This window comes from Crinia signifera, chromosome 6 (assembly GCF_055691185.1).
Source record: "Crinia signifera chromosome 6, ASM5569118v1, whole genome shotgun sequence".
Classification (NCBI taxonomy): domain Eukaryota; kingdom Metazoa; phylum Chordata; class Amphibia; order Anura; family Myobatrachidae; genus Crinia; species Crinia signifera.
Window position 1 is genome coordinate 255,322,259 of NC_139222.1, and position 18,460 is coordinate 255,340,718.

General features: G+C 47.6%; 1 protein-coding gene across 1 annotated transcript in view; it reads right to left on the reverse strand.

The window, feature by feature from the left end:
* LOC146009230 (alpha-2-macroglobulin-like) overlaps positions 1-18,460 on the reverse strand; it is a 240,847-nt gene that overhangs the window by 173,490 nt on the left and 48,897 nt on the right. Inside the window, exons 8-9 of the mRNA XM_083149392.1 lie at positions 14,071-14,212; positions 12,523-12,634 (exon numbers count right to left, since the gene is read on the reverse strand). Coding sequence (XP_083005518.1) covers positions 12,523-12,634; positions 14,071-14,212 — 254 coding nt within the window. The remainder of the gene's footprint in view (positions 1-12,522; positions 12,635-14,070; positions 14,213-18,460) is intronic.

Sequence of the window (18,460 nt, forward strand, 5' to 3'; positions counted from 1 at the left end):
GGCAGCCGTTGGGCTACGCTGAAAACGTAGCTTAGGCTGCCGCCGGGAAACTTCACAAGTAAGGCAGCCATTGGGCTACACTAATAACATACCGTAACCTGCCGCTGTGAAATGACACAAGTACCACCAGTTCTAATAATTTGGGGGTCAGAATTGGCAAATCGAGGAATTCCAACAATCTTACTGATGGTCTGACCCATGATCGACAAAAGGTTCAACTGCCCAAATTTTTTGCAGATGTATGGGCTACAAAACCAGATATTTGGGGAAAGACTAAGCTTCCCACTTACATAATGTACAGGAAAGAAGTGAGGACATAATTTTTTTCTAATAACACATTTGCATTCACCTTTTATTTTCTGTGGCCAGTGGCAGAACAACACTGCAAGGACTTCAGTTAATATGGGGCCCTGAGGTAACAAATCATGAATGATTCTGAACCCCTTGTTCCCGAGGCCTTTGTAGTTGCACTCAACATGTGACACAACTAGTGAGAATATTGTATAATAAAATAACTCTGGGTAGTCTAAGGCAGGGGTGGCCAAACCAGTCTTCAAGATCTACTACAGTTCATGTTTTAAAGACAACCTGTGGATGTGTAGAATGTGTCAGCTAGGAATGAATGCAGCACATTTGAAACTGTGACAGTTAGTAATGACTGCACCTGTGCTCCAGCTACGTGATTTGGGAAATGTGTGTTACGGGACTCGGCAGGGCAATGGGGAGTATGACAGCTGGCAAGAGACAATAGGTCAGGCGTGAGCCCGCAGCTGGGACCGCTGTTTAGGACGGCCACAGCAAAACCTACACTGACTCTGTTGAGTCCCCCGGGCAGATGGAATACCCCTGCAAGTGCTAGGCTTCGCCTGTAGCCGCCGCGTTCGACAGAGCCAGTTAAGCCGGCTCTGACCCCGATGCAGCAAGGTGTTACGTAAAGACAAGGGGTGAGCGATCGCCAGTGAGTATCTCAAAAGGATGACTAGCTGGAAGAGATCCCTGACTAACCGATACCAGGTCAAGGACGGGGATCGCGACCCAGTTGCAGACACAAGAGATACAAAAGGGGAATCTCAGAATGGGGGCATACCAAGGCAAGTGATTCCCCAAAGCCGGGTGCAGATAAAGAGGGGTACACCCCTGCCTGACGGGAGCTAGGGTGACAGAGAATCACTGGACAGAAAGAACAACTGAGAGAACAACTGAGAGAATAACACAATAGAATAAAGACGGGCCCCACGGCGGGGAAAGGCCACGGCGGGCAACAGAATAGCAAAAGATAGCAAACAGCGGGCTCCAACGGAGCACTTACGTGACCCACAAGCAGATGGAAGAATGTGGATCAGACGCAGACACTAGCTCAGGCCAGGCAATCCACAAGAGCTAGCTGGGCAGCAGGGAACCAGGAGAGCAGAGCAGACTGTAAGAATAGAGCTGGTAAAACAGCTCCAGGGACCGGGTAAGTGTATGCTTCTGGGAAAGCAACCTGTATAACCGGCGTCTGTGCCCAGCAGACGCCGGCTATTTATCAGGAAATCGCGCCGCCTGACGTCACTCAGGCCCGCGCGTGTTTCCCGTCTGCAGGGCGGAAGTTCAGGGACGTTGCTGAACGCCCCGACGCCAGTCCTTAGAGCGAGGCTTGGGACGCTGCCTAGCAACGCCCCCCGCCTCCAGCCTCCGTGCCGCAGCTGCCGTCCATCCGGGTGCCGCCGATCCCGGATGGCGGTGTGTAACAGTACCCCCCCCTTGAGGAAGGGTTAACAACACTTTACCCCCAGGTTTATCAGGGAACCGTCGGAAAAACAACCTCTTGAGGTTGGGTGAATGCAAGTCCTGATCAGGAACCCAAGACCTCTCCTCGGGACCAAACCCTCTCCAATGCACAAGGAACTGCAGAGACGAATTTGGAGTCAAGAATCTTCTCCACACGGAATTCCTGTTGGCCCTGTACCATCACTGGAGCGGAGCCACTTTTAACCTTACGCGGAAATTTCCGCGAAAAAACCACAGGCTTAAGAAGCGAAGCGTGGAAGGTATTGATCTTGAGGGACTTCGGTAGAGAGACACGAAAGGCTACCGGATTAACCCTCTTGACAACTCGAAACGGACCGATGAACCGAGGTCCTAACCTTGCCGAGGGTTGGTGAAGCTTGATATTCCGGGCAGAAAGCCACACCCAGTCACCCACTTTAAAACGGCAAGGACGTCTGAATTTGTCTGAAAATACCTTTTCTCTAAAAGAAGCTTCCTTGAGAGCCGTGTGGATACTCCGCCAAATCACCCTGAGTCGGGAGGCAGCAGAAGACGTAGATCTAGGGGCTTCCGGTCCCAAAGAGTTGGTCGCGGATGAAATCCATAGACCGCGAAAAAGGGAGAGGTCTTGGAAGCCGAATGACATGCATTGTTATACGCAAATTCGGCGAGCGGCAAAAGGTTCACCCAATCATCCTGTAATTTGGACACAAAAACCCTAAGATATTGCTTGAGAGACTGGTTCAACCGTTCAGTTTGCCCATTGGCCTGCGGATGAAACGCAGACGTGAGACTGGTCTTTACTTTCAGCGCAGAACAGAACAATCTCCAAAAATGTGCCTCAAATTGTGGACCACGATCTGAAACAATGGGGGAAATTTACCAATATGAAAAACCTAGTTTTTCGTATTGGTATTTCCCCTATGGCTGCATACAGTACGACTGTTTAAGTCGTATGCAAAGTCGTGTTCCGGAGGGGAAATTACAAAGCAGTCAGATACGACTGCTTTGTAACCCTCGGATGGTGTAATGATTCATATTAGCGGCACATATATACGGCCGCTAATACGAATTATTTGTAGCAGTCTGCACGGATCAGTCAGATCCGTGCAGGCTGCAGTGTGTAAAAAAAAAATAGAAAAATAAATAAATTTAAAAAAAAAAACGGCGTGGGATCCCCCCCACAGCTGTAACCAGCACCAGGCTGAAGGAGCCTGGAGCCGGTAATTAAAAATCAGGGAACCCGACAAATAGGGGTTCCCCGAAATTTTAACAACCAGCCCCAGGCTCCAGGTCCGGGGCTGGTTCCCAAAATACGGGGGACAAAATGAGTAGGGGTCCTCCGTATTTCAAGAACCAGTCCCAGGCACAACCAGCCAGCAGGGTAATGCCACAGCCGGGGGGAGACTTTTTATACAAGTCCCCCCGGCCAAAACATTAACCCCCTGACCGGTCAGCCTGGCCAGGGGCCCTGGGGGAGTGGGGACCCCCCCAATGAAGGGTCCCCCCCCTCCAGGACTTACCTGACCAGGCTGAAGCCTGGTACTGTCCCCGATGCCCCTGGGTGGTGGGCATCGGGCTGATTATGGTGTAAAAAAAAGACTAATCTATTGTTTTTTACTGTGGCACTACAAGTGCCAGCAAGCTGGGACTTGGAGAACCACAAGTCCCAGCCTGCTGGGCATTAAAGGGCCCGCTGGTACTTGTAGTTCCACAGTTAAAAAAATAGTACACAAAACACACTGACACACTTTTAAAATAAAACTTTAATACATACATTACACACATACAGTACTAATACTTACCTATCTTCTTCCCGTAGGTAGCCCTGGTCCTGATGTCCTCCAGTCCTGTGTCGGTGTTCCTCTTCATGTCAACGTCCTTCTTCAAGTCGACGTCCCTGTCGGCGATGGTGTCCAGTGTCCGGGTCCGACGAAATCCATGGAGGAACCTGTGGAAGGAAACCATACTCACCTGTCCCAGCGCGACGTAGTCCAGGTAAGTGTCTTGTCAAAAAAACAAACCGAACACCCCGAAACCAGCCGGACAGAGAGCCGCACGGTACTCTGTGTACATTGTGCGGCTCCGCCTCCCGAATACCGTTATTGGCCGCCTTGCGGCCTAGCGGCCAATCAGGAGCCGCTAGGCCGCAAGGCGGCCAATAGCGGCATTCGGGAGGCGGAGCCGCACGATGTAAACAAACACTGTGCGTCTCTCTGTCCGGCTGGATTCGGGTGTTCGGTTTGTTTTTTTGACAAGACACTTACCTGGACTACGTCGCGCTGGGACAGGTGAGTATGGTTTCCTTCCACAGGTTCCTCCATGGATTTCGTCGGACCCGGACACCGGACGCCATCGCCGACAGGGACGTCGACTTGAAGAAGGACGTCGACATGAAGAGGAACGCCGACACAGGACTGGAGGACATCAGGACCAGGGCTACCTACGGGAAGAAGATAGGTAAGTATTAGTATGTGTGTAATGTATGTATTAAAGTTTTATTTTAAAAGTGTGTCAGTGTGTTTTGTGTACTATTTTTTTAACTGTGGAACTACAAGTACCAGCGGGCCCTTTAATGCCCAGCAGGCTGGGACTTGTGGTTCTCCAAGTCCCAGCTTGCTGGGGAGGCTTGCTGGCACTTGTAGTGCCAAAACAATAGATTAGTCTTTTTTTTACACCATAATCAGCCCGATGCCCACCGCCCAGGGGCATCGGGGACAGTACCAGACTTCAGCCTGGTCAGGCAAGTCCTGGAGGGGGGGGACCCCTTCATTGGGGGGGGTCCCCACTCCCCCAGGGCCCCTGGCCAGGCTGACCGTCAGGGGGTTAATGTTTTGGCCGGGGGGACTTGTATAAAAAGTCTCCCCCCGGCTGTGGCATTACCCTGCTGGCTGGTTGTGCCTGGGACTGGTTCTTGAAATACGGGGGACCCCTAGTCATTTTGTCCCCCGTATTTGGGAACCAGCCAGGGGCCTTATTTTGGTTCATTCTTTCTGACAAAATCCTTCTTAGATGGGCAAAACCATGTGCACTGCAGGTGGAGCAGATGTAACATGTGCAGAGAGAATTAGATTTGGGTGGGGTTTTTCTTCAAACTGAGATCTATATTGCAGTGTAAAATAAAGCAATCAGTATTTTCCCTGCACAGAAACAAAATTACTCACCCAAATCTAATTCTCTCTGCACAAGTAACATCTGCCGCCCCTGCAGTGCACATGGTTTTGTCCATCTAAGAAGGATTTTGTCAGAAAGAATGAACCAAAATAAGGCCCCTGGAGCCTGGGGCTGGTTGTTAAAAATTCGGGGAACCCCTATTTGTCGGGTTCCCTGATTTTTAATTACCGGCTCCAGGCTCCTTCAGCCTGGTGCTGGTTACAGCTGTGGGGGGAACCCCACGCCGTTTTTTTTTTTTAATTTATTTATTTTTCTATTTTTTTTACACTGAAGCCTGCACGGATCTGACTGATCCGTGCAGGCTAAAACGCAAATAAACAGGAAAATGGTGTTCTATTTTCCTGTCGTATTTGCGTGGGTGTTTCACACCACTTAGCAGCCGTATTATCAGTACGGCTGCTTAGTACATCAGGAATCACCATTCTTTTGAATGGTGATTTCTGTCGTATCCTATCGATGGTGTAGGACATTCGTATTTGTAAATACAAATACGAATGTTCCATCTTTAGGACTACGAATTGTTGTATTTTTGGGATTGTAAATCCCGAAAATACAAATTCGTAAAAAAAAGGTGTATTTCTCCCTACGAATACACCTTTTTTCTACGAATCCATTTTGGTAAATGTCCCCCAATATCGCTGGGTAAACCATGCAGTCTAAAAATATGCTGCAAAAACAAGGTAACCAACTCCCTGGCTGAAGGTAATTGTCTAAGGGCCACAAAGTGTGCCATCTTAGAAAACCTATCGATGACCACCCAGATGACCTGACAATGGGATGAGACAGGTAGTCCAACGATGAAGTCCATGGCCAAGTGAGACCAAGGTCTACCAGGAATAGATAAAGGAATCAATTCCCCTACCGGTCGTGTCCGCGGAACTTTATGCCTGGCACAGTCCGGACAGGACAAGATAAAATCCTTGGTGTCACGAGACATTCCCGGCCACCAGACAACACGGGTGAGAAGCGCCAGGGTTTTACCTACTCCAGGATGACCAGCAATCTTGGAGTCATGAGACTCCGCAAGGACTCTGCGTCTAAGAGACGGGGGCACAAATAACCTGTTCTCCGGAGTCTGGACCGGAGCTTGACCCTGAGCCTGGCGAAGGAGGCCTTCCAGAGTCAGACTTACTCCCGCATGAATACACGATGCCGGGACAATGGGTCCTTTACTGAACCTATTGGTATGTTGAGGAAGGAAACATCTAGAAAGAGCATCTGCTCTGATGTTCTTCGAACCTGGTCTATAAGAAATGATGAAATTGAAGCGCGTGAAAAAGAGGGCCCACCGAGCTTGTCGGGTATTCAACCTCTTGGCCGATTCAATATACTGAAGATTCTTTTGGTCAGTGAGGACAAGAATCTGGTGTGTGGCTCCTTCCAACCAATGTCGCCATTCGTCAAACACCCACTTGACTGCGAGTAATTCTCTATTGCCAACATCATAGTTGGACTCAGCTTGGGAAAACTTCCTGGACATATAGGCACATGGGTGTAACTCCAATGACTCAGGATCCGTTTGGGACAGGACGGCCCCGGCTCCAACTTCAAAGGCGTCTACCTCAACAATGAAAGGCAGATCAGGATTAGGATGCCTGAGGACCGGGGCCGAGATAAAGGCTTGCTTGAGTGTTTTAAAAGCTTGTTCCACCGGAGGCGTCCATACCGAGGGGTCAGCACCCTTTTTGGTCAAGGCCACCAAAGGCGCCACAATGGAAGAAAATGAGTGAATAAACCGCCTATAATAGTTGGCGAAACCAAGAAACCGTTGGACCGCTTTCAAATTAGTGGGACGGACCCAATCCACCACGGCTTGCAGTTTCTTAGGATCCATTTGGAATCCTTCAGAGGAAATGATGTACCCTAAAAAGGATACCTGGGTTACTTCAAACTCACATTTCTCCAGTTTAGCGAATAACTGATTTTCTCACAACTTCTGCAGAACTTGACGATCCTGAGATCTATGTGAGTCTGAGTCTTGAGAAAAAATTAAAATATCGTCTAAATAGACAACCACAAATTTGCAGAGGAAATCACGGAGGACATAGTTTATCAAATCCTGAAAGACGGCTGGGGCGTTAGAGAGGCCAAAGGGCATTACCAGGTACTCATAGTGCCCTGTCTGTGTACTGAAAGCCGTCTTCCACTCATCCCCTTCTTTTATCCTTATGAGGTTGTATGCACCCCGAAAGTCAATCTTGGAAAAGACGGTTGCGGACCGTAGCTGGTCAAACAGTACCGCAATCAAGGTGAGAGGATAGGTGTTCTTTACCGTGATCTTGTTGAGAGCCCGGAAATCGATACAGGGTCTCAATGAACCGTCCTTCTTGGCCACGAAAAAGAATCCAGCACTGAGAGGAGATTTGGACGGCCTGATGAACCCCTTAGAAAGACTCTCTTGGATATAGTCATCCATGGTTTTAGTTTCCGGAACGGACAAGGCATACAGTCTCCCCTTGGGCAAGGGGGCATTAGGGACTAATTGAATGGCACAGTCGTACGGACGGTGAGGTGGTAAAGCGTCCGCTTTCCCCTTAGAAAAAAACATCTGAAAAGTCCTGATAGGGATACGGAATCTTGGAAAGGGAGACAGAAGCAAGCGGGAGTGAGGTGTTGAAACAATGCTCAGTACAGGTGGAACTCCACCGAGCAATCTCCCCTTGATTCCAATCAATGATGGGGTTGTGTTTTTTCAGCCATGGGAACCCCAGCACAATGGGAACTGCAGGACAAGATGTTAACAGAAAGGAGATCTCCTCTTGATGAAATAGACCGATAGACAGCTGCAGGAGAGGAGTTTGAAATGAGATAGCCCCGTTGGAGAGGACGTTACCGTCTAAACCACGTAAAGTAACAGGTACAGGAAGTTTGATATGGGGAATGCCCAAGGTCTGGGCTATCGTGAAATCTAAAAAATTCCCGGCCGCGCCACTATCAACGAAGATGGACCCCGAAAAGTTGGCGCCCCGAAAAGAAATACACCCCAACACTAGTAACGAGTTAAGAGAGGAAAAAAGCTGGAGGCCTAAGTGAACCCTCTCCTCGTTCACTTGGCCCGGGCTTTTACTGGTCTGTTGGGACAGTTACGGAGAATATGCCCCTTGTTGCCACAGTACAGACATAAGCCAGAGCCAAGTCGCCGGGCTCTCTCCTCTGGAGAAATGCGGGCTGCTCCAAGCTGCATCGGTTCCTCGCATTCCTCGGGAACAGATGGGACATAGGGAACCGCCCGAGTTATAGAACTCCGCTCCGACCTCCGTTCACGGAGACGGCGGTCAATCCGGATGGATAACTCCATTAACTTATCGAGGGAGGTAGGAGCGGGGTACTGAATTAGGCAGTCTTTAATCTCATCAGCCAACCCGCAGCGGAATTGACTGCGTAACGCAGGGTCGTTTCATCCGCAGTCATTGGACCAGCGACGGAATTCTGTGCAGTAGACCTCCGCCGGGTCCTTCCCTTGTTTAAGGGCCCGGAGATGAGTCTCTGCGGAAGCCTCCCTATCAGGGTCGTCATATAACAGACCCAGGGACTATCGGCGGGTAACCCAAAGGCCCAAGTTTGAGGATCCCCCTGGAGTAGCGAGATGACCAGGCCTACTCGCTGGGACTCAGACCCGGACGACCGTGGGCGAAGCCGGAAATATAACTTACAGCCTTCACGAAAGTTATAGAAGGTCTTGCGGTCTCCTGAAAACTGATCCGGCAAGTTCACCTTTGGTTCGGAAACCCCTGGCTCCGGAGGACGTGACCTTTGCTCTTGAGAAGCCACCTTCAACGAGAGCTCTCGCACCATCTGGGTTAACCCCTGGACCTGATCAGCAAAAGTTTGTGCTGACGGATTCATATCCACGACAAAAACAACAGGAGGGATGCAAATACACAAAGATGACCCTACCAGGCTGTCTGTTATGGCCGGTTATAATGTTACGGGACTCGGCAGGGCAATGGGAAGTATGACAGCTGGCAAGAGACAATAGATCAGGCGTGAGCCTGCAGCTGGGACCGCTGTTTAGGACGGCCACAGCAAAACCTACACTGACTCTGTTGAGTCCCCTGGGCAGATGGAATACCCCTGCAAGTGCTAGGCTTCGCCTGTAGCCGCCGCGTTCGACAGAGCCAGTTAAGCCGGCTCTGACCCCGATGCAGCCAGGTGTTACGTAAAGACAAGGGGTGAGCGATCGCCAGGGAGTATCTCAAAAGGATGACTGGCTAATGGGCCTAGCTGGAAGAGACCCCTGACTAACCGACACCAGGTCAAGGACGGCGATCGCGACCCAGTCGCAGACACAAGAGAAACAAAAGGGGAATCTCAGAATGGGGGCACACCAAGGCATGTGATTCCCCAAAGCCGGGTGCAGATAAAGAGGGGTACACCCCTGCCTGACGGGAGCTAGGGCGACAGAGAATCACTGGACAGAAAGAACAACTGAGAGAACAACTGAGAGAATAACACAATAGAATAAAGACGGGCCCCACGGCGGGGGAAGGCAACAGAATAGCAAAAGATAGCAAACAGCGGGCTCCAACGGAGCACTTACGTGACCCACAAGCAGATGGAAGAATGTGGATCAGACGCAGGCACTAGCTCAGGCCAGGCAATCCACAGGAGCTAGCTGGGCAGCAGGGAACCAGGAGAGCAGAGCAGACTCTAAGAATAGAGCTGGTAAAACAGCTCCAGGGACCGGGTAAGTGTATGCTTCTGGGGAAGCAACCTGTATAACTGGCGTCTGTGCCCAGCAGACGCCGGCTATTTATCAGGAAATCGCGCCGCCTGACGTCACTCAGGCGCGCGCGCGTTCCCCGTCTGCCGGGCGGAAGTTCGGGGAAGTTGCTAGGCAACGTCCTGACGCCCGTCCTTAGAGCGAGGCTTGGGACGCTGCCTAGCAACGCCCCCCGCCTCCAGCCTCCGTGCCGCAGCTGCCGTCCGTCCGGGTGCCGCAGATCCCGGACGGCGGTGTGTAACAATGTGGACCATAGGTAAATCTCGAGGACAGGATTAGAGAGCCTTGGCCTGAGGGGTGGTCTAATGCCATTGACCAATGGAAAGATTTCAAGTAGCACACAGCGTCACACTCTCCTGTGGCAGCCATTTTGTTACTAATACCCAGCATGAATACACAGTATAAGGTTTTGTACAGTAGCTCTGGAATTTATGTGCAGTTACTAAATCTAAGCAGATTATATGACTTGATAAGCCTCATATAAGAAGTAACGGTACTTGTTTCCTATCTGGGCGCCCGCTAAGTTAATTGCGCACCATGCTATTCTCCGTAGAAAAATCGGATCGCATCGCATCGTACACATACACGATATTGAACGATGCGATGCGATCCGATTCGATTTCCCATAGGAAACAATGTTAAATGGATCAATTTACCCAAATCAGCATAGGGAAGAATGGTAAATGGGCCAGAAACCCCCAAAAAACCCACAGAGCAGTGGAATGTCCCCCCAAAAGTAGTTGACGCCACCCCGCCATCAACGTGAACCCGAAGCGTGGCGAGCGCAGCGAGCCCGCGAGGGGCGGCGGTACGCGTCCTTCGACCTTTTCATGCCCTACTATCCACTAGGGCGTGGAGTGAGAATAGAATAGTGTGGCGAGCGCAGCGAGCCACCGAGCCCGAAGCGTGGCGAGCGCAGCGAGCCCCGTGAGGGGACGCGGATACCTTCACAGGTAAACGCGTCCCTTCGCGGGCTTCCCAGGTGTCCGCGTCGCCATGGACACCTGGGAAGCCCGCGAGGGGACGCGTATAACTGTGAAGGTATCCGCGTCCCCTCGCGGGGCTCGCTGCGCTCACCACGCTTCGGGCTCGGTGGCTCGCTGCGCTCGCCACACTATTCTATTCTCACTCCACGCCCTAGTGGATAGTAGGGCATGAAAAGGTCGCAGGACGCGTACCGCCGCCCCTCGCGGGCTCGCTGCGCTCGCCACGCTTCGGGTTCACGTTGATGGCGGGGTGGCGTCAACTACTTTTGGGGGGACATTTCAATGTTCAGGGCTGTTTTTGGCCCATTTACTATTGTTCCTATGATAATTTGGCTAAATTGAGCCATTTCACATTGTTTCCTATGGGAAATCGAATCGGATCGCATCGCATCGTATACCATCGTACATCATCGAATACCGAATCCGATGCGATGCGATCCGATTTCATTACGGTGCCGTACGTAGAAAACCTGGGCGCCCAGATAGGAAACAAGTACCGAAGTAACTAAATAAGAAGTATAGAAGACTCAATTGACCATGTGGAATTGTAATATGCATGAAAAGATATATCGATAAATATCCATCAATCACACAGACAGGGCCGCTGACAGGGGGGTGCCCTTGGTACAGCTGTCCTGGGCCCCAGCCACTGGAGGGGCCTGGGCAGCTGCCCACAGCACCCCCCTACCCCCCCCCCCCCGCACACAGCTGAGCCTCCCCCAACCGGTGCCGGCGGCCAGGCACGCACAATACACAGTGCAGCCTGCAGAGTGCTGAGCCTAGGACACAGAGTGGCTCGATGCTCTGCAGGCTGCACTGTGCAGTGTGCACTATGGACCTGACCGTGGAGACTGAAGGAGCCGGGGAGGACTTGCCGTGACATGATGGTAAGTAATGGGGACGGGGTAGGGGGAGGCGGGGTGCTGGCAGGCAGGCGCGTGGGGGGGGGGTTGGCCGTAGGTATGGCGCTGTGCCGCTGAGGTCAGTAGGTCAGTCCCGGGCCCCAACATTTCTAGTGGGGGCACACAGATAAAGGAGAAGGTATGGGGCCGACACACGCAGTGACATGTGCCAGTGATCTGAGCGATGCTGTATCACTCAGCTCACTCGGCAAGAACGCTCCAAACACAATGATGACCAGCAATGTGTGCTGAGCAATCTGGCAGTGTTCTCTGGTGATCTAAATGGATTTATACTGCATGCAGTATAAATCTAGACAGGCAATAGCGACACGCCGGGCCACACATTGTTATGGCCCCTACACATGGAGCAATGTAGGGTCAACTAAAAATAAGTAAGATGGCCAAGAAAAGGACACAAAATCACTACGTGTGTAGGTTCCAGTACGTATTGAAGACTTGAATAATTAATTAAGGAGATTCCAATAGTCTGGACAATTTTATTACCAGACTTTAGAAAATGCCAAGTCATGCTTTAGTAATGTGGTTCAATCCTAATTTATGAACATTTATCAGATCACAAAGTAACTTCCTCAACAGTAATGAAATGTGTCAGGGGAAATAAAGATTTGGGGGCCGATTTTTCACCATCTGTCCTCTCCTGTGATTACATCGGCCCAAACCGCAATGCGATAATTCATTACATTACACAGCTACTGCATATCAATGGTCACTTGCAGGTAGAGAGCTTGTCAGAGAGCTCTGTCCCTGTGATGCCACTCCACACTTTTTGGGGTATTCACAAAAATACCCCCTGTAGTGACTGAGAATGCGCTGCCGCTATTGTCGCTAACGCCACCACATTTTTTAAAAAGTATTGGCTATATTCTTTAATGTCTTACTTCCACTACAAATAGAAACTGTACTGTAGGTTGGTCAATTTACACATTTGTACCTTTATGCAACATTATGTTTCCTCAGTAACTCTTACCTGTAACATCTTCTGTCAGTGAAGCTGAAATCTGTAAATATACTAAACTTTCCTTCGAAAGTTTAAAAAAACTAAGGTCAATCTCCTTGACCAGACATCCTTTGCTGTCAGTCTACAAAAGATAAGATACAAAGTATGAATAATATAAATGCGGGATAAGGTTAAGGGCCAGATGTATCAAGCTTCAAAAACTGATACAATGGAGAGTGATTAACTGCCAGCCAATCAGCTCCTACCTGTCATGTTATAGGCTGGGTTTGAAAAATGACAGGTAGGAGCTGATTGGCAGGTTGTTTATCACTCTCCACTTTATCACTTTTTGAAGCTTGATACATCAGGCCCTAAGTGAGGAAGCCAAAAATTCTGTATGCAGAAATGATTTCCAAAGAATAGATGTTCAGAAACTTACACCGCTTTTACACTGCCCAAAATATCCGGGTTATTGCACACAAACGTTCAGCAATCCAGGATATTGTGCAGTGCGCTTGCTATGCTCAGGGCCGCTGAGAAGTATGCTGGGTCCCTGTAAATTTGAGGGGTGGCCTAATCACGGTAGGTGTGGCCACCGCCCATGATTAGGCCATACCCCCAAAATGTTTAGAGGGGATGATGAAACACTCTAAAGCCGAGGGGGAGTGTTATTGTCCCCTCCACCTCAGCAGCAGCAGAAGTACACCTACAGCATGTGCTGTGCTGACAGCAGGCTCAGCATGAGGTCTCACACTGTCAGCGAGACAGTGAGATCTATGTCCAATGAAACCCATGAAATACTGTGTCAACCTTGCCACTGATGACCACTTTCTGTTGACCTTTTGCGTGCGTCGATCTTCGGTTGATGATGATCTAAACCCTGTCAACCATTTTTAGGCATCTAATTAGAAGCATTTGACCATTAGTGGTCGAACATGTGATTGTTGATCTAGACATCGTTGACCGAATACACTGTCAGTAGTAATTAAGAATAAATGACTACTGTGCTCCACTGTCATCCCAGCACCCAGGAGAACAAATACCTGATGACAAGACATCGATCATATTGTATACTGTATTATATTATCATACTACGGAGACTTCCTGTCTGAAGGCTTCTAGCTACACCATGTAGATCCCTCTGCTTCTCAATACATCAGCTGTTAAATAATAACAATCATTTCTTTACAAATCAGGTTGGCTACTAAAGGTGCCTATACATAGAGCATTTTCCCTGTGTGATGCGATGTGATGCACATCGCATTGTTCGTCACAAAAATGAATGTGCAGCCCCGTGTGTTTTGTTTTCTACATCGCATCTAGTACAAAAAGCACGCTGCTGTAGGACATTGCTTCCTGTATGGGTACCTTTAGATCAGGCATGGGGAACCTTCGGGCCTCCAGCTGTTGTTGAACTACATATCCCAGCATGCCCTGCAACAGTTTTAGCATGGCCAAAATAGCAAAACTGTAGCAGGGCATCCTGGGATGTGTAGTTCAACAACAGCTGGTGTGCCGAAGGTTCCTCATTTCTGCTTTAGATCATTCTGCACTAATCCTCAAAAAGGCATTTCTAACCTTAGCATCCTGGATTTTTATGCATTTCTCTGAGTGGTCATGATCTTCTCCACTGCTGCTGTCAGGTTGCCATATACTCCAAGTACTGATAGGACAGATCGTGAGATTAACAGAGCCATGTACTGGTTTTCCATAGGTGTAACTAGAAAGTGGAGAGGTGAGATAAACACAGTGATTCTATCACATACTATATACAATCTATCACTATACCATACTTCTCAATCTCAACTATGCCAATATTCACGGGAAAGTCACTATTTTTGTGACTGTCCCGCATCTCGCTTCCCATGCTTTGGCATGTATGGAAAAAAATTCTGCAAAGTGAGAATGAATTACAAAATAGAAATGCTAATACTATAGTTTATTGTTATCAATCAACAAAAGGCAAAGTGGATGAACAGAAAATAAATCTAAATCAAATCAAAATTGATACTTGATTTGAAGGCAAAGGATGGTCACACCAAATATTGGTTTTGTTTAGATGTCTGTTCATTCACTTTGCAATTTGTTAATTAATAAACATTAACTATTAAGGCCCCCCTACTCTAGGGACCTTATTCTTGTTTGTTCAGTCCTAATAGACATTTCTGTGCATGTGCTGGGTGTGAACGGGCACCACCAGCATGGGTGGGGGGCATGGGGCGCCGGCCAGGGGACGCGCCCATGGGAACGCCCAGCATTTCATGGGTGTTCCCATGAAAAGCTGGGCATTCCCATGGAAATAAAGCAGTGACACGGCTGCCGGGGGTGGTCAGCTGACCGGATGTTAGCTGCCTGCCCTTTTTCCGTACAGGAAACATGCACCAGATAATGCACCAGATAATGTATTAGTTTTGCGTGCTGGTTCCAAATAAATTGATGGGGGTAACACCAAAGTACCAGATCCTGCGCTGTAACATTAAGTACTGCACTCTACTTTAGTCTCAGTGCAGAAGCTAGCACTGCGGCTGACACAGTCACTGGCGGCATCCAGCAACTCAGGGACACCAAAAAGGTCAAGCCAACAAATCAAAACCCTTTCACAGTGGGGCCATGTCCCCTCCCATAGAGACCACTCTTTTTTTGCCAGGGCATGCCTTTAGCACGCCTATTGCTTCCAGCTGCTGCACAGGGTGTCAGTGAGGAAAGTGATGTCTCTTATACACTACAATTTATATACTGATGCTAGAGGAGGTGCCCATTCAAACACCCAAAATTCAAAGAAATCGGAATAGACAGGCTAAAAACCTCAAAAAGGAGAGAAATATTAATCAGGAGGATTGGAGGGAGAAAAACAATTCTGATTTTTTGGAGCAAGGGAGAAAACCATATTCACATGCTCCAAGAGATCAATATTACCCTGCCCCCCACACACCTGGTAGATGGAATAGAGTAGAGAGTAGAAACCCACATTGTAACATCCAGCAGACACCTAACAGGAGGAAGAGAACCGTACCAAATGAGAAATAGATTTGAGATCCTCAGGAATGAGAACATCAATCTAAGACCCCAAAAATCTTTTTTATACAGCGACACACCACCCCCAAGAAGAGAATAAATAGAACAAATAGGAAAACGCATAGGGGCACGAGAGGAGGTAAAATCCATTCCAATAAACGGTGTCAGGTTTGAAAAATACAATCTGAGTGATATACCCCTCACAGAAGAAAAAACATTTTCGCCCCTACGGCTAAAGCTAACCCTTTTGAACTATTTGTAGACTTACAAAAATTCATTAGAAAAATCAGTATAAAAAATTCTTTCTCTCAAAAGAAAAAGAAAATGATAAAATGGTAGTGGAAAAAAACAATGGAAGAGATTAGTGTGAAAAATAACACATCCCTCCGTAGAAAATCAAAATTCTATCATCAACATGGGAGCATAGATTGTTTCAACTTCATTATGTCCAAAGAGCTACAAAAGGTAATCAAATGTTTCTATAACCAAGCGCAGGGCACTAATTATAGTCCCAGCTGCCGCTTAAAAGGGATACTCAACCCTTAGAATAAACAAACAATTAGTCAAAACCAGGTAAGCGGCGCTTTATGGACTATAACTCAAGTATCAAGTTTGTATAATAATTTTTGTATTTATTTTTATAATTTTTTTTTAAAAAGAATAACTTTAATACACAATACCACCGGCCGGCAGAAGAAATATATATCACAAACTGTGTACACAGAATTTCTTAAAACACATTACTTCTTTAAAAATTCTAAACCTTTCTCCTATAACCTGCAAGGTTAGAATATTTTAGCTAGTGAGGCCATTGTAGTCACCCAGCTGGGCTTTCAGAGGCTTGTTATTCCTAAGTGAGGCTTATGAGTAATATACTCAGTACTCTAGTACAATGTCCTGATAGTTGGGGAAAAAACTCTCAAATTCACCCAATCAAGCAGTTAATTCGGTTAGTAAGCAAGTTAGTCAGTCACACCTTTTTAATTTGGTTAGTCTCAACCAGGCAATTTGTAATCAGACTGCGGTAGCTCACTCATTCAGCCAAAAATGCATGGATCATAATTTGCTCAATACTTAGGCTCCCTTGGATGCAGGTAGAAGGATGCAAATTTGTAATCCCCTAGGGGTGAGATATAGCTGGCCTGGAGCGGGTTCCCTGGCTGCTGGTCTTCCCGATTGCGCAGCCCTCTCAAGGACTCCCTGCTCTGGCGTTGGTCTCCCCGGCTCTCGTGGTAGGAAATGATGGTGATGATGCGTTTCCCCGCCTTCTCTACGTCAGCAGCCTATCTGTTGAAGCCGCTGACCTAGAGAAGGCGGGGAAACGCGTCATCACCATCACCGTCATTTCCTACCACGAGAGCCGGGGAGACCAACGCCGGAGCAGGGAGTCCTTGAGAGGGCTGCGCAATCGGGAAGACCAGCAGCCGGGGACCCGCTCCAGGCCAGCCCTATCTCAGCCCTAGGGGATTACAAATTCGCATCCTTCTACCTGCATCCAAGGGAGCCTAAGTATTGAGCAAATTATGATCCATGCATTTTTGGCTGAATGAGTGAGCTACCGCAGTCTGATTACAAATTGCCTGGTTGAGACTAACCAAATTAAAAAGGTGTGACTGACTAACTTGCTTACTAACCGAATTAACTGCTTGATTGGGTGAATTTGAGAGTTTTTTCCCCAACTATCAGGACATTGTACTAGAGTACTGAGTATATTACTCATAAGCCTCATTTAGGAATAACAAGCCTCTGAAAGCCCAGATGGGTGACTACAATGGCCTCACTAGCTGAAATATTCTAACCTTGCAGGTTATAGGAGAAAGGTTTAGAATTTTTAAAGAAGTAATGTGTTTTAAGAAATTCTGTGTACACAGTTTGTGATATATATTTCTTCTGCCGGCCGGTGGTATTGTGTATTAAATTTATTCTTTTTAAAAAAAAAAACATAAAAATAAATAAAAAAATTATTATACAAACTTGATACTTGAGTTATAGTCCATAAAGCGCCGCTTACCTGGTTTTGACTAATAGCTACAAAAGGTGGTAACCTCTAAGAAAAAGAATCTAAGTAAAAAAGAATGGAAGGCAATTGAACATCTTCAGCAAAATGATAAAATTATAATCAAACCTGCTGATAAAGGGGGAGGGGTAGTCATCATGAACAAAGAGGACTACATTATAGAAATAGAAAGGCAGTTGGGTGATTCCACTACGTACAAAAAATTAAGAAGTGATTCCACAACCACAGTAATTAAAAATCTGCAAACTCTTAGTTCAAAAGCCATGGAAAAGGGCATATTGTCAAAAGAGTAGTATGATTTTATTAATATTTCTAATCCCTCCACCCCCACAATCTATGTACTTCCAAAAGTACACAAGCACTTGACCAAACCTCCAGGACGGCCCATAATCACAGTGACTGGGAGTATTACATCTAATCTCTCAGCCCTGGTTGATTTTTATCTGCAACCACTGTTATCAAAAACATGATCATTTTTAAAAGATACAGGAGATGTTTTAAGGAAATTAGATCCAGTGATGTTGGACGAAAATTGTTTTTTTAGCAAGTTAGTTCTCTGTACACCATTATTGAGTGGGAAAAAGGTCAAGAAGCGATCAGATTTTTCTTAAATGGGAGTGATTACTCTATGGAAATGCAGGACTTCCTAATAGAAGCCATTGCATTCATTTTAACAAACAACTATTTTTATTTTAATGGAAGTTATTTCTTACAAATTAAAGGAACCTCCATGGGTACCAGGTTTGCCCCCAGTTACGCCAACCTGTTCATGGCCTTTTGGGAAACACGTATGGTGGATGACAGGTTGGTGGAGGGGGCGGACCTGGTATCATGGTGGCGGTTCATAGATGATGTCTTTTTTATATGGAGGGGTGAAGAAAACATTTTAAAAGAATTTTGTGATGTTTTAAATAGGAATGATTTTAATATTACATT